At 49.6% G+C, this 17,087-nt stretch overlaps 1 protein-coding gene across 1 annotated transcript in view; it reads right to left on the minus strand.

The window, feature by feature from the left end:
- Nucleotides 1-17,087, minus strand: part of LOC123368282 (integrin alpha-D-like) — a 168,796-nt gene that overhangs the window by 132,207 nt on the left and 19,502 nt on the right. The window contains exon 3 of the mRNA XM_045012941.1: nucleotides 10,585-10,721. Within this exon, the coding sequence (XP_044868876.1) occupies nucleotides 10,585-10,721 (137 nt within the window). The remainder of the gene's footprint in view (nucleotides 1-10,584; nucleotides 10,722-17,087) is intronic.

The following is a 17,087-nucleotide window of genomic DNA, read 5'->3' on the forward strand; positions in this document are numbered from 1 at the left end:
CAGGGCAGCTCGCCCACCTTTGGTCCCCACCTGTCACTCAGCTCTCACCTGTGGCTCCTAGTAGCTGTAGCATGCGCAGCGGCCACACCCCGGGCAACAGCTTCGACAGGCTGGCTAAACCAGGTTGAGGGTAGCTGTTGGGCATAGCCCTTCGGTGAGATGGGGCCTTGTCTATCCCGAGCATGTGAAGACAGACTCCGGCGGATTGAGCGGATGAGACCTTTTGGAATAAGACCAACGGTCATGAAGGCGGTTTCTGCAAGCGACGTGGTACGCTAAGAGCACGGCAAGACGCAAAAGACGCCCTGGTCAACCACTGCGCCCAGACCATCTCCAACCGTCTCGACTTTTGTCCTGCCATTGGAGCAAGATGGAATCTGGGAAGAGAGAGTGAGGTTGACTATGCGCACCTCTCCCTCACTTTAATCCAATTCACGCGCAAGTCTTGACATCCCTTGCGATGGGCGAGCGACGAAGCAGCAGGTGTGGATACACTGGGAGCTGTAGCCGTGCACCTGCACACAGGCGGCTCAGGTCTAATGGTCGTCTTCTTGCTGACCGAAACAATAGCTGGATTCGGCGTCTACCTGAGTGACTGAGCAGCCCTCTTTAGGACTGCACTGCTCACCTCCGTAGTAAGAGGAAGGGGCTAGAAAAGGTGCCCTAAACATTGTTTGCTTCATAGAACCCTGGCCAGCTTACCGAGGCTGGAGGGGATCCCATCTTATGCGGTCGAATAACAAAATTTCAAACAACAAAACGCAAGGTGACACCACTCATTATTGGTACATGGAATGTACGCACGCTTCAAGACAACCCCTCAGCAGATCTACCAGAAAGAAGAACAGCTCTGGTCGCCAGAGAGCTCGCAAGATTTAACATCGATATTGCGGCCCTGTGTGAAACTCGTCTAGCCAACGAAGGTCAGCTCACAGAAACAGGAGGTGGTTACACATTCTTCTGGTGTGGACGTAGCAGTGACGAACGTCGTGAATCTGGAGTTGGCTTTGCGGTTAAGAATCATCTTGTCCGCAAACTTGCCAGTCTTCCCAAGGGCGTGAACGATCGACTCATGACACTGCATCTTCCACTACCGAGAGGAAAGCGAGTTATACTAATCAGCGCTTACGCACCCACAATGACAAATCCGGATGAAGTAAAGGACAAGTTTTATGAAGATCTCGATGCCCTACTTTCATCCGTGAAGCGCACCGACAGGCTGATTCTACTTGGCGATTTTAACGCGAGAGTAGGATCCGATCACTCTGCCTGGGATGGCGTCATTGGAAAAAATGGAATCGGCAAATGCAACAGCAATGGCCTACTACTATTGAAGACATGTGCGGCTCATGATCTGATCATCACCAATACCATCTTCCGCCTGCCCACTCGCAAAAAGACGTCCTGGATGCACCCACGTTCCAAGCACTGGCATCTCATTGATTATGTCATTGTGCGGAGGAAAGACAGACAGGATGTAAGGGTGACTAAGGCCATGCCGAGTGCTGACTGTTGGACTGATCATAGACTTATCATCTCTAAATTAAGCCTTCACATCAAGCCAAAGAGACGTCCGCAGGGAAATAAAGCTGTGATGAAAAAGATCAACGTCAGTAAACTGAGGAACCCCAACACAGCAGCTTCACTAGTAGAAGATCTCGACAACCAACTCTCAGAGCTGCAATTAGAGGAAAACGTTGAGAGGAACTGGGAACGCTTCCGAAATATTGTGCACTTTTCTGCACTAAAGGTTCTTGGACCCTCACACAGGAAACAGCAGGACTGGTTTGATGAAAACGACGAAGAGATCAAGGCTTTACTTGCTGAAAAGCACCGCCTTCACCGTGCTCATCAGAACGACCCGTCGTCAACAGCTAAGAAAAATGCCTTCAACAACATTCGCAGGACCATACAGAGCAAGCTTCGTAAGATGCAGGACTCCTGGTTGAGTGCCAAAGCAGATGAAATCCAGAAGTTTGCTGATAGAAACGATGCCAAACGGTTCTACGAAGCCCTTAGATCCTTGTACGGACCTCGGCCTTCAGGGAGTTCCCCTCTACTGGACTTAGATGGTGTAACTCTCATTACTGAGAAGACTCTGATTTTACAGCATTGGGCTGAGCATTTCCAATCCGTACTGAACCGCCCATCTTCCATCAATAATGAGGCGATTGACAGATGGGTAAGGAATGGTGTTCCTAGCCTCTGTTTGTCTGAGGGTGGAGATGGATGGCAGGAGAGAGATCACTTGACACTGTCAGTCGCGAAGGTCTGTGGCGCATCATGTCGAAGTTTGGGTGCCCTGACAGATTCATCCTGATGGTACGTCAGTTCCACGACGGCATGACGGCTCATGTTCTGGACGACGGAGAAGCTTCAGAGGCCTTTCCCGTCACAAACGGCGTCAAGCAAGGGTGTGTGTTGGCACCGACCCTGTTCAGCATAATGTTTTCAGCTATGCTGTCAGACGCCTTTCAGAACAGTTCCTTGGGAATCAGCCTGAGATACAGGACTGATGGGAAACTGTTCAGCCTGCAAAGACTCCAGGCTGTCACCAAAATAAAGGAGACTATGCTAAGAGACCTTCTTTTTGCTGACGACTGTGCCCTGAATGCTGGATCAGAGCAGGAAATGTAAGCTAGCATGGATAAATTCGCAGTAGCATGCGATAACTTCGGCCTCCTCATCAACATTAAGAAAACCGAAGTGATGCACCAGCCAGCTCCGAAAGCCCAACACCAAGAGCCCACCAAGTGAAGGGACAAAAGCTGCAAGCAGTGGACCAATTTACATACCTTGGCAGCACCCTTTCTCGCGCAGTGACAATTGACATCGAGGTCAACTGCAGAATCGCTAAGGCAAGTTCTGCATTTGGCAGACTGTTGACCAACGTGTGGGACCGCCGTGGAATAAGCCTTGCTACAAAGCTTAAAGTCTACCGAGCAGTAGTGCTAACTACCCTAATGTATGCCAGTGAGACTTGGACTGTATACAGGAGGCACGCTAGGCAACTGAACCACATCCACATGACTTGCCTCCGCAGATTTCTGAGGATCCGGTGGCAGGATAAGGTGCCAGATACAGAAGTCCTCTCCAGAGCAGGCCTGCCGTCAATTTATATTCTGCTTATGAAAGCCCAGACACGCTGGGCAGGCCATGTTGTAAGGATGCCAGACCACCACATCCCCAAACAGCTCTTTTATGGTGAGCTGTCTCAAGGAAAGCGATCGCACGGGGGACAAAAGAAGTGATATAAAGACACGCTGAAAGCCTCTCTTAAGTCCCTGGATATTGACATCACCTCCTGGGAAACCCTGGCACAAGACCGATCGACATGGCATACGCTGATCCATCAAGGCTGCCAGACATCTGAAGCCAGAAGGATAACTATTGCACAAGAGAAGCGAGCACTCCGTAAAGCCAGAGCTGTAAATGTAGTAACAGTGGTGCCCACACATGTCTGCCCGACATGTGGCAGAACATTTCGTGCCCGTATTGGCCTATCAGCCACCTGCGGATGCACTGTGGACAGCTCACAACCTGCTAGATGTCAAGGTCTTCTTCGAAAAAACGATGGACGAACATCATCACCGTGGTTTTGGTGTGGTATTTTCAAATAAAACAACTTCCAGAGAATGAGAATTATAATCCAGTGTAAAAACAGAGCCCTCACCTGTGTATGCAAATAGATCCACACCAACTTTAGATCATGCCCTTAACTGTTCATTGCTGACTAACATAGCCTCTTTTACCCTGTTCAGGTTGGCACTGGGGGCCTGTTTCACACATTTAAACAATTTTGCTAGCTCATTGCTCATTTGTGGCCAGTACAGTCTCTCCCTGGCTCTGCATTGACATTTTTCCAGGTCCAAGCGCCCTTCATCTCCCCCTGTGAGCATGTCAGCTTGTAACATCTTCAGCGCTACTGTTCTATTTCCTCTAAACAATACACCATCACTAACAGATAGTTCTGCTTTGAACTGAAAATGTGGAGTTGATCTGGTATGTCCTGACCATTGCTAGGCAGAGACAGGCTCCACCTAACAAAGAGAGGGAAGAGCATCTTCACAAGCAGGCTGGCTAACCTAGTGAGGAGAGCTTTAAACTAGGTTCACCAGAGGAAGGAGACCAAAGCCCTGAGGCAAGTGGGGAAGTGGGATACCAGGAGGAAGCATGAGCAGGAGAGCGCATGAGGGAGAACTCCTGCCTCATACTGAGAAAGCAGGACAATCAGCAAGCTATCTTAAGTGCCTATACACAAATGCAAGAAGCCTGGGAAACAAGCAGGGAGAATTGGAAATCCTGGCACAGTCAAGGAACTATGATGTGATTGGAATAACAGAGACTTGGTGGGATAACTCACATGACTGGAGCACTGTCATGGATGGATATAAACTGTTCAGGAAGGACAGGCAGGGCAGAAAAGGTCAGGGAGTTGCATTGTATGTAAGAGAGCAGTATGACTGTTCAGAGCTGCAGTATGAAACAGCAGAAAAACTGGAGAATCTCTGGATTAAGTTTAGAAGTGTGAGCAACAAGGGTGATGTCATGGTGGGAGACCACCAGACCAGAGGGATGAGGTGGACGAGGCTTTCTTCAGGCAACTAACAGAAGTTACTAGATCACAGGTCCTGGTTCTCATGGGGGACTTCAATCACCCTGATATTTGCTGGGAGAGCAATATAGCAGTGCACAAACAATCCAGGAAGTTTTTGGAAACTGTAGGGGACAATTTCCTGGTGTAAGTGCTGGAGGAACCAACCAAGCAGAGCTGTTCTCGACCTGTTGCTGACAAACAGGGAAGAATTAATAGTGGAAGCAAAAGTGGATGGGAACCTGAGAGGCAGTGACCATGAGATGGTCGAGTTCAGGATCCTGACACAAGGAAGAAAGGAGAGCAGCAGAATACAGACCCTGGACTTCAGAAAAGCAGACTTTGACTCCCTCGGGGAACTGATGGGCAGGATCTCCTGGGAGAATAACATGAGGGGGAAAGGAGTCCAGGAGATCTGGCTGTATTTTAAAGAATCCTTGTTGAGGTTGCAGGAACAAACCATTCCAATGTGTAAATAGGGCAGGCGACCAGCTTGGCTTAACAGTGAAATACTTGCTGATCTTAAACACAAAAAAGAAGCTTACAAGAAGTGGAAGCTTGGACAAATGACCAGGGAGGAGTATAAAAATATTGCTCAGGCATGCAGGAGTGAAATCAGGAAGGCCCAATCACACTTGGAGTTGCAGCTAGCAAGGGATGTTAAGAGTAACAAGAAGGGTTTCTACAGGTATGTTAACAACAAGAAGGTCAGGGAAAGTGTGGGCCCCTTACTCAATGGGGGAGGCAACCCAGTGACAGAGGGTGTGGAAAAAGCTAATGTACTCAATGTTTTTTCGCCTCTGTCTTCACGAACAAGATCAGCTCCCAGAGTGCTGCACTGGGCAGCACAGTATGGGGAGGAGGTGACCAGCCCTCTGTGGAGAAAGAAGTGGTTCAGGACTATTTAGAAAAGCTGGACGAGCACAAGTCCATGGGGCTGGATGCACTGCATCTGAGGGTGCTAAAGGAGTTGGCGGATGTGATTGCAGAGCAATTGGCCATTATCTTTGAAAACTCATGGAGATCAGGGGAGGTCCCGGATGACTGGAAAAAAGCTACTGTAGTGCCCATCTTTAAAAAAGGGAAGAAGGAGGCTCTGGGGAACTACAGGCCAGTCAGCCTCACCTCAGTTCCTGGAAAAATCATGGAGCAGGTCCTCAAGGAATCAATTTTGAAGCACTTAGAGGAGAGGAAAGTGATCAGGAACAGTCAGCATGGATTCACCAAGTGCAAGGCATGCCTGACTAACCTAATTGACTTCTATGATGAGATAACTGGCTCTGTGAATGAGGGAAAAGCAGTGGCCGTGTTATTCCTTGACTTTAGCAAAGCTTTTGATATGGTCTCCCACTGTATTGTTGCCAGCAAGTTAAAGAAGTATGGGCTGGAAGATTGGACTGTAAGGTGGATAGAAAGGTGGCTAAACCATCGGGCTCAATGGGTAGTGATCAATGGCTCCATGGCTAGTTGGCAGCTGGTATCAAGCGGAGTGCCCCAAGGGTCGGTCCTGGGGCCGGTTTTGTTCAATATCTTCATTAATAATCTGGAGGATGGCGTGGACTGCACCCTCAGCAAGTTTGCAGATGACACTAAACTGGGAGGAGTGGTAGATACGCTGGAGGGTAGAGATAGGATATAGAGGGACCTAGAAAAATTAAAGGACTGGGCCAAAAGAAACTTGATGAGGTTCAATAAGGACAAGTGCAGAGTCCTGCACTTAGGACAGAAGAATCCCATGCACCGAATGACTAGGCAGCAGTTCTGCAGAAAAGTACCTAGGGGCAGGAGTGGTGCCATGGTTTCTGGCGCCCTAGGCAGAATTCGGGAGGCGGCATTTTGTGCGCTCCCCACGGGGCGCACGGGAGCTTACTGTTCCACTCCCATCACGCTGCCGAAGAAGGACCCTCTGCCGAAATTGCGCAGGCGACAGCGGCAGTCATTGAGCTGCTCAATTGCCTGCCACTGTTTTCCGCGGCACGTTGGCAGAAGGTCCTTCTTCGGCGGCGTGATGGGAGCGGAACCAGAAGCTCCCGTGTGCCCCGTGGGGAGCACACAAAATGTTGCCCCCCGAATCCTGGCGCCCTAAGCGACCGCCTAGGGTCACCTAATGGAAGCGCCGGCCCTGCCTAGCGGTTATGGTGGAAGAGAAGCTGGATATGAGTCAACAGTGTGTCCTTTTTGCCGAGAAGGCTAATGACATTTTGGGCTATATAAGTAGGAGCATTGCCAGCAGATTGAGGGACGTGATCATTCCCCTCTATTCAGCATTGGTGAGGCCTCATCTGGAGTACTGTGTCCAGTTTTGGGCCCCACACTACAATGAGGATGTGGAAAAATTGGAAAGGGTCCAGCGGAGGGCAGCAGAAATTATTAGGGGGCTGGAGCACATGACTTATGAGGAGAGGCTGAGGGAACTGGAATTGTTTAGTCTGCAGAAGAGAAAAAGGAGGGGCAATTTGATAGCTCCTTTCAACTACCTGAAGTGGGGTTCCAAAGAGGATGGAGCTAGACTGTTCTCAGTGGTACCAGATGACAGAACAAGGAGTAATGGTCTCAAGTTACAGTGGGGGAGGTTTAGGTTGGATATTAGGAAAAACTTTTTCACAAGGAGGATGGTGAAGCACTGGACTGGGTTACCTAGGGAGGTGGTGGAATCTCCTTCCGTAGAGGTTTTTAAGGTCAGGCTTGACAAAGCCCTGGCTGGGATGATTTAGTTGCAGATTAGGTCCTGCTTTGAGCAGGGGATTGGACTAGATGACCTTCTGAGGTCCCTTCCAACCCTAATATTCTATGATTCTATGACAACCCAACAGTAATAGCCTTAATTACCCTCCGTAAAGTCTCGTCATTAGCTTTAGCCTCAGCAAGTTCATTGCAACTAATCAGGAAAGAGATCTTGGAGTCATCTTGGATAGTTCTCTGAAGATGTCCACGCAGTGTGCAGAGGCGGTCAAAAAAGCAAACAGGATGTTAGGAATCATTCAGAAAGGGTTAGAGAATAAGACAGAGAATATCTTATTGCCCTTATATAAACCCATGGTACACCCACATCTTGAATACTGCGTACAGATGTGGTCTCCTCATCTCCAAAAAGATATACTGGCATTAGAAAAGGTTCAGAAAAGGGCAACTAAAATGATTAGGGGTTTGGAACGGGTCCCATATGAGGAGAGATTAAAGAGGCTAGGACTTTTCAGCTTGGAAAAGAGGAGACTAAGGGTATGTCTACAGTACCCGCAGGATCAGTGGGTAGTGATTGATCTATCGGTGATCGATTTATCATGTGTAGCGTAGACATGATAAATCGATCCACTATCGCTCTCCTGTTGGCTGCTGAACTCCAGCTCAGCGAGAGACTGAAGCAAAGTCGACGGGGGAGCCGCCGCAATCGATCCCGCACCATGAGGACGCGAGGTAAGTCGAACTAAGATACATCAACTTCAGCTATGCTATTCTCATAGCTGAAGTTGCGTATCTTAGGTGTAGACCAGGCCGAAGGGGGATATGATAGAGGTATATAAAATCATGAGTGGTGTGGAAAAAGTGAATAAGGAAAAGTTATTTACTTGTTCCCATAATATAAAAACTAGGGGCCACCAAATGAAAATAATCGGCAGCAGATTTAAAACAAATAAAAGGAAGTTCTTCTTCACTCAGCGCACAGTTAACCTGTGGAACTCCTTGCCTGAGGAGGTCGTGAAGGCTAGGACTATAACAGGGTTTAAAAAAGAACTGGATAAATAATCACTTGATCATTACCTGTTAGGTTCACTCCCTCTGGGGCACCTGGCATTGGCCACTGTCGGCAGACAGGATACTGGGCTGGATGGACCTTTGGTGTGACCCAGTATGGCCATTCTTATGTTCTTATGTTCAAAACCTTTCTGAGACTGAGCACCAGACCCAACTGCCTTCCCAAAGCTGGGGATAAGAACCCAGGAGTCCTGACCCTACCCACCAGCTCATTCAAGTTTCCCTTGTGTCTAGCTCTGGATGACCATTTTACACAAGCAGCAAAGAATCCTGTGGCACCTTATAGACTAACAGACGTTTTGCAGCATGAGCTTTCGTGGGTGAATACCCACTTCTTCGGATGGCATCCGAAGAAGTGGGTATTCACCCACGAAAGCTCATGCTGCAAAACGTGTTAGTCTATAAGGTGCCACAGGATTCTTTGCTGCTTCTACAGAACCAGACTAACACGGCTACCCCTCTGACATTTTACACAAATCATTCCATGCATTCATTTGCATAGAAGCAGAAATTCCTGCATGAAGAATAAATATAATGAGTGCGTTTAGCACTGGTGAATGAAGCCCTTGATTTCTCTCTTGCTGACCGGGATTCATGTGGGGAGAGGGACCTTGTGTTGGGTCACAGGGGCAGATCAGCCTTCACTGAATGACAGAATAGAACGCCAGAAGGAACTGCTGTGTTCATCTAGCCTGACTTCCTGTGTAACTCAAGCCAGAGAGCTTCTCTGAAGTAATCTCTGTTTGAACTAGACTGGAACATTTAGAAAAAGATCCAATCTTGATGTAAAATTGCCAGTGACGGGGAATCTACCGTGACCCCTGGTAAATTGTTCCAGTGGTTAATTACTGTCACTGTTAGAAATGTTACACCTCATTTCCCGTCTGAATTTGTCTAGCTTCAGCTTCCAGTCATTGGATTCTGTTAGACCTTCCTCTGCTAGACTGAAGAGCCCACTATTAAATATTTGTTCCCCGCGCAGGTACTTATAGACTGAGATCATCACCCCTTGGCCTTCACTTTGTGAATCTAAATAGTGATAGATTCAAGGAGCTCAATCTATCAGGTAGGTTTTCTAATGCTTTGGTCATTCCCAGGGCTGTTCTCCGAGCCCTCTCCAATTTATCAACCTCCTTCTTCAACTGTGGGCACCAGAACTGGCCACAGGATTCCAGCAGCACTCGCACCACTGGCAAATACAGAGGTAAAATAACCTCCCTGCTCCTACTCGAGTTCACCCTTTTTATGCATCCAAGGGTTGGCCGCAGCATCTCACTGGGAGCTCCTTGGCCCAGGCAGTTCTCGGTCTCTCTGCCGAGTCTATCAGTTAACGCAGGGTGGCCTGGTAGGCTTGTGCCCTGGGAGCCAGAGCTGAGACCCATGAAACTCATGTCACACAAGAAATACCAAATAGCCCATCAGTGGTAACAGTGAATCCCTGACGCACACCGTGGCCATCTCTCCCCAAGAATCCCCTGGGAGCTGCCCCCTCAAGGCCAGGGAGGTAGTAAAGACCCCTCCCCCAGAGCTGTAGGAGGAGTAAATATGGGGCAAAGTGGGGTGCAGAATTGTGGAGCTGGGTGGGTGGTTCCTGTGGATGAAGGAGCTGAGGTTGGGGGAGGAGTTGAGGTGGCCTCTTCCATTCTTCCCTTCATCTCTTTTCAGATCCCATCTTCCAGTCTGTCCCCCCTTCCCAGCCCACCTCCCTCACTCTCAGCCACCCCAAAGTCGGCTCCCCTCCATTCCCTGATGGGTCCAGGCCTCCCAGACAAAAGAGACGTGATGTTGAAGTGGCTGTGGTTTTACAGCAGGATTGCGGAGTTGCAAACACTACATCCACTTCACACCTGTCAGACCTTCCCTCCCCCTTCACAATGAGGACACACATCCCACAGAGAAGGGGAGTCGCACCTGTGACCCACTCCCATCCCAGAGAGCCTGGGGGAATAGAACACAGAGGGAACTGAGCCCAGGAGTCCTGATTATCAGCCCCCCCATCCCTTGTCTAAGCCCCTAGAGCCCCATTCCCCTCCCAAATCTGGGGACAGAACCTAGGACTCCTGATGCAGAGGTCCCTGCTATAAGCACCAGACCTCCCCTCCCACGCAGAGCCAGCCGGGGATAGGACCCAGGAGTTCCAACTGTCCAGCTGCTTCCGTCCCCCTGCCAGAGGGGTACTCACTGGGCACCCATGTGGAGGAGTCCAGCATTTCCCAGTCCCTCTGGCTGGCACTTACCTGCGCACAGGTAGAGGAGCAGAGGCAGGGGGTCCATCCTGTGCTGGGTGAGGGGTGTGTGTAGAGCAGGGAGTGAGAGATTCAAGGACGCTGCCTGGAGAGGAGATGGCTGAGTGCAGAGGCAAGAGAAGTGATACCTGAAAAGAAAGAAACACTGATGGGGGTGGAGGCGGGGACTCAGGGTGTTATAGGGAGGGAGCAGAATGGAGAAAAGAAAAAGTCAAGGACACTGAGACACCCAACTTGTCAGACACACACGCAACTACATGGAGACAGGCGAAAAAACAAAAAAGACCAACCACGTACACCCTGAATTCCCCCATACCCTTCTTCTCTGCTCCCGTGAGTGGTCAATTAGTTACATGTGATGTTGCTAATTTAGTCATTTTCCATCCTCCCCCCTTTGTAAATTCAAACACCCCTCTAATTTCAATTCTTGGGGAAAATACTGTGAACACATTTATCCTGAGACAAACACACACAACTAGACAGACACCCATACAACTACCCTGAGACAGACAGAGACACAACCAGAGAGACAAACACCCCTTCTCTGAGACAGACAGACACACAACTACATTGAGATAGACAGAGACACAATTAGACACACAACTGCAGTGAGAGACACACAGAGCTAAACAGACAGACAGACACACAGACTACTCTGAGACAGAGACAGACACATGACAATATTGAGACACACAAATTACACACACAAAACAATACTAAGTCACCCAAACACACACACACAATGTGACACTGAGACAACCAGACACGGACAGTCACAATCCAAAGCTCTACTGACAGACAGACAGACACACAAAAACCACACAGACACTCACTCATACACCCCCGCACTGAGACAACCACACACTTTTCTTATCTGATTACTCTCGTTATCGTTAGTATGGCAACATCCATTTTTTCATGTCCTCTGTGTATATATATCTTCCTACTGTATTTTCCACTGCATGCATCTGATGAAGTGGGCTGTAGCCCACAAAAACTTATGCTCAAATAAATTTGTTAGTCTCTAAGGTGCCACAAGTACTCCTGTTCTTTTTACTGATACAGACTAACACGGCTACCACTCTGAATCCTATAGAAACGGCATCACAGGGACTGTCCCTCATGGGCTTCTCAGCTGGTCTGCCAGAGTCACAGATGGGTTTAAATGTGGTCCAATGCAAAGCTGTACATCCAGGAACAACAAGACTATCTTTCACATTTTGTGGATGGAGGCCTGTAGCCTGGAAAGCAGTGACTCTGGAAAGCTCGTAGAGGGTGTTGTTAGGGCTGTGGGTATGTCATGATACTAAAACAATCTGCTGCGGTGGAGCAGATGTGACCGGTGTGGTGCTCTGCTCTGTTCAGTGTTGATAACAGTTGGCTGTGTGCGTGTTCCCTCTGTGTGCTGCCCCGGCTCTGCAGATCGCTGACACAGCAAACCCTGAGCGAACCCCCAATGACCACAGACTCTGATAAGGTATGAAGGCAACCGGCCAGGTTTATTGTCAAATGAAGCACAGTAATAGTTCCCCGCAGACTCTACAGGACATACTACGAATATGTGCCCCCGACAATGGATGGGCTCAGTCAGTGGCGGCACTTTCCACTGCCCCCTAGGCCGGACAGAGATAGCCACTCAGGGATGCATTCTTATACCCAGGTACAAACAGGTTACACATCACTCCTGACATATTGAGGTACCATCCCCCTAAGCATTAGGATGCTGCCTCTCCCCTGGTACAGGTTGGTTCGAACAAACAAGTCTATCCATCATATTGTCCTTCTGACCCTGTCTTTAGGATGGGTCTGCCTGTTCCTTGTTGTCTCTGTGGAATGTGTTCGTACTGGGATGCTCTGGTGCCATCCTGGCACATGTTCATCTTATTAGTGCTTATATGTGTGTACGTGCTTTTAGCAGCCTTCCTCTGGCCAACTTCTGTGAGCAGGGCCTGCCTCTGGCTCACAGCTTAACTTTGCTTTTTGTGTTAGCAAAGTCTTGAGCATTACTTTTAGTTCAGGCCTCATATCTCATACTGGGCCTCAGGGCCTCATCTTACCACACCTGATACACAAAGAATATGTCATGTAAATTGCACGCATTAAGGAAAATATAGTAGCAGATGCCCTGTCCTGGAATGAGGGTTCTGAGCCAATGCCTATGGATCAGCCAGTGGCTGACCCTTTTCAGCCTTGCAAGCACGTGCCTGGGGCGGCAAGCCGCGGGGGGCGGCCTGCTGGTCCCTATGAGGGTGGCAGTCAGGCAGCCTTCGGCGGCATGCCTGCGGGAGGTCCGCCAGTCCCATGGCGGTCCTGAGGCCCAGTATGAGGCTTCGGTGGCTGGTTGTGCAGGTTTGAAGGCACAAGGAGATGAACAAGGGTCCCGCTGTCGGTTTTTGAATGGGGAACAGGGTCGTGACTCTCAGTTTGGTTTTGCCACTTCCCCTTCTGTTGTGTGGTCAGATGCCCCAGGATGGTTCCCGATAAGAACTGGGGAAATTAGAAGCCAGGTTGCCTCACTAGTTCCCCATTTTTCTGAAATGACCAACTCCCCTCCGTGTTTTTCTTTCCATTTCTGCATGTTCCGACAAAATATGTCAGACAAAAAAGAACGATCAAAGACAGTGGGGGGCTGCTGCTCAGTGGAGAAGGTGAGCTGGTAACAGAAGATAAGAAGGCAGAGTTGCTCAATGCCTACCTTGCTTCAGTCTTCTCACAAAAAATAACATGTGACCGGATGACTAGCGAATTTACCACAGACCATAAAGGGGAAGGGATGCCGAGCCGGATAAGTAAAGAACACATCAGAGCTCTTCTGGCCAATTTCAATGAATTCAAATCAGCAGAGCCAGATGCTGTTCACTGGAGGGTACTGAAGTGATATTGTCAATTCCACATGTTCAAAAATCATGAGGCAGGATCACCAAAAATCATGAGATTGTTTTTAAATTCATGAGATTAGGTAAAAACAACAAATTTTGAGTTCTTTTTATTTGCCTTCTGCATTTTGAGCCCTTAGGCTGCACTGGGGGTCACATTTTGAAGCTTTCTCCACAGCCACAAGGGCTATAAATGTACTTTTTCTTTAAGCATGAAGGCTGAAATCATCACATATCTACTTGACTCCAGGAGCTGGGGCTATAAGGAAAACAATAATTATCATGAACTTCATGACAAAGTCATGAGAGTTGGCAATTCTGCTGAAGGAACTAGCTGAAGAAACCTCAGTGCCACTAGCAATAATATTTACAAATTCGTGGATGACAGGAGAGGTCCCGGAAGACTTGGGAAGGGCTAATGTGGTGCCCATCCTTAAAGAGGGGAAAAGGGAGGAGCTGGGAACCATAGGCCAGTCAGCCTAACTTCGGTACCTGGGAAGATACTACAGCAATGTATAAAACGTTCAATTTGCGAATACCTGGAGGATGACGGGGTAACCACTAGCAGCCAGCATGGTGTTTCCAAGAACAAATCATGCCAAACCAGCTTGATTTCCTTCTTTGACAGGGTAGCTGGTTTGGTGGATAGGGGGAATGCGGTGGACATAATATATCTGGATTTCGGTAAGGCTTTGACACAGTCCCACATTCTCATAAGTAAGCTGGAGAAATGCAGTCTTGGCAGAGCTACCATTAAATGGATACAAAATTGGTTAAACAACCACAAAGAAAGAGTATCTATTGATGTCAGACTGGAGGGAGGTCTCAAGTGGGTTTCCACAAGGATTTTTCTGGACCCGGTTTTGTTTAACGTCTTTATTAATGACCTGGATGTAGGAATCAAAAGCTTACTGATCAAGTCTGCAGATGACAAAGCTTGGGAGCAGGGGAGGGGGTTTGCCAATACTTTTAAGGATAGAGCTAAAATTCCTCTTCCCCTACAAGCGCTTCCCCTCCCAACCCACAGACATGGAGCCTGAAAGAACTAACCCCTCTTCCGGTTCGCCATTTCCAGGAGGGAGCTGTTTATCTCACAGAAAGGATCCCAGGATGGAGCTGCGCCAGGATTCTCATTGTGGTAACAGCCGGCATGAAAAATTATGATCTTCAATACTCACACGTGATTGCAGAGGCAGAGAGAGCTGGGATCATCCGCTACGCCACCGGGGTGAGATCTATCTATCATAATGCTCACCTACAGAATCACAGAGATTTGCTGGGACATTGTGCGAGGCACTGTACAAACACAGACTACAAACAGCTGACAGTCTCATAGCCTATATGTTCAGTTAGATGAGACTCATGAGTGATCCAGACAGAGGGGAAACATTTAACTCATGTAAACATGGTAGCTTAAACAATGGCACCATAGCTTCCAGGAAGCACCTCTCTCACATACAGCTTCCTGTGTGCTCAGGCAAACCAGGGCTGCCCAGAGTGAGGGGCAAGTGGGGCAATTTTCCCCAGGCCCCGTGCTCTGCACGGGCCCCCACGAGAATGGCTGAGGCTCCCTCCCCAGCTCCAGCCCGACTCGACTCCATCTCCGACCCTCTCCCGGAGCCTCAGCGCATCTAGGAGCTTCCCTCACCAGCTGCAGCGTGGCTCCGGTGGGAGGCCTGCGAGCTCCTCCCCACTCAGAGCCGCGTGGTCAGGGGGCGGGGCTGTGAGCTCCTGGATGAGTGGAGGGAGCTAACCTCAGCCTGGAGCTCGCAGCCCTGCCCCCTTACCACGCAGCTCTGAGCGGGGAGGAGCTCACAGGGGCCCCCGCCGGAGCCACGCTGCTGCTGTCAAGGGAAGCTCTTGGATGTGCTGAGGCTCCGGGTGAGGGGGGAGCCGGGGGTAAGGGGCCAGGGCCGGGGGGGTTGGTTAAGGGGCAGGGAGTCCCAGGTACAGTCGGGGCACAGGGAGGGGGCAGAGGTTATGGGGAGCAGTCAGGGGACAGGGAATGGGGGGGGGTTGGATAGTGGGCGTTCTGGGGGATCTGTCAGGACTCAGCGGGGGGGTGGATAGGGGTCGGGGCAGTCAGGGGACAGGGAGCGGGGGTGGGGTCCTGGGGTGGTGGTTGGGGGGGTGGGGTCTCTGGGGGACGGTGAGGGGACAAGGAGCAGGATGGGTCGGGGATTCTGAGGGGGGCGGGCAGTCGGGGGGCAGGAAGTGGGTAGGGGTCGGATAGGGGGCCGGGCCAGGCTGTTTGGGAGGCACAGCCTTCCCTACCCTAAAGCTCATTCAGCAGCTTGAGGCTTGCAGAAGAGCCAAGCTGTTAGCTTTTCCATTAGGGCTACCATCCCTTTCACTTCTCAAATGCCAAATTAGAGTCTACATTTAATTTCAGTGCCATAGGGAGGTTCATGTCAGGGGAGGGCAACTTCATTTAAAATTAGCCACTGGGGGAGGGATCACATGAGAAGAGCAATATCCTACATCACCTACCTCCTTCCCAACCCTACCAAGGGAGGCCCCCCTCCCCTGCATTCCCTGAGGCTTCAGAGGGGTTAATTCAGTGGTTCTCAAACTTTTGTACTGGTGACCCCTGTTATGTCCTAGGGGCAGCCGGTGTAGGAAGCAATCACTTGAGGCCAGAGAGCAGGCAGCTAACCAAAACCTCCATTTTATTTACAGATATACAGAGAGCTCACTCAGCCGGTTGAAACCGGCTGAGCTATCCCTTAATAGTCTAACTCAGTTGCCATAGTAACAAAACCCATGACAACCAAATACACAACATATTCCTCCCCCCCTAATAAGAACATCCCCTAAATAAAACACACACTAAACTAGAGAAGGAGGGTAGACTGCCTCCATTCCCGGCTAAACCCTGGGGATTATTTTGCCCCATAACCGTGGGTTCGCCCTAACTAAAGATCCAGCTGATGAGGAGGCCTTCTGTCTCTAGGTGGATTACGGCGAACTTCTGGTGTTGTTGCACCCGAAAGTACTAGGGGCTCAGGGTCCGCAGCACGAATAGGTGAGGAGGTGGTATCAGCTCGTGCTGGGCAAAGGGGTATCTCAGCTGCCGGCAGTAATGGAGGAGAACAGTCAGGAACAGGTGACTCATGATTTGGTGTCTCACCAGGAGGGGTGAAGTCAGACCCCTCAACTGCAGATGGGTCCTGAAGACTGGCATGACCTGGCAACAGCTGATCTACATGTCGCCGCCAGGTAAGATTCTCTGCAGTCCGGACTGTATAGGAAACAGGTCCTGTTTGAGTGATGACTGTGGCCGGGACCCATTTAGCTCTGGAAGTATAATTCCGAGCCAAAACTGGCTGTCCTGGGCTAAAGGTTCGGTCTTTTGCTCTGGGTGCCCGTCTGATGACTTGATATTGCTGCTGATGTTGCACAGTTTGTCTGGGTTCAGAAGGTTTCAGCAGATCAAAGCAAGTGCGCAGCTGTCGTCCCATCATTAGAAAGGCTGGGGAAGCCTGGGTCGTAGCATGAGGTGTGTTTCTATAGGAAAGTAAGAAGGTATCCAGACGCTTTTGAATGGAGTGTTGTCCCTTTGCTGATTTCAAAGCGTTTTTCATTGTCTGCACAAATCTTTCAGCTAATCCGTTGGTG

This window comes from Mauremys mutica, chromosome 4 (genome assembly GCF_020497125.1).
Source record: "Mauremys mutica isolate MM-2020 ecotype Southern chromosome 4, ASM2049712v1, whole genome shotgun sequence".
In the NCBI taxonomy this organism is placed as follows: Eukaryota; Metazoa; Chordata; order Testudines; family Geoemydidae; genus Mauremys; species Mauremys mutica.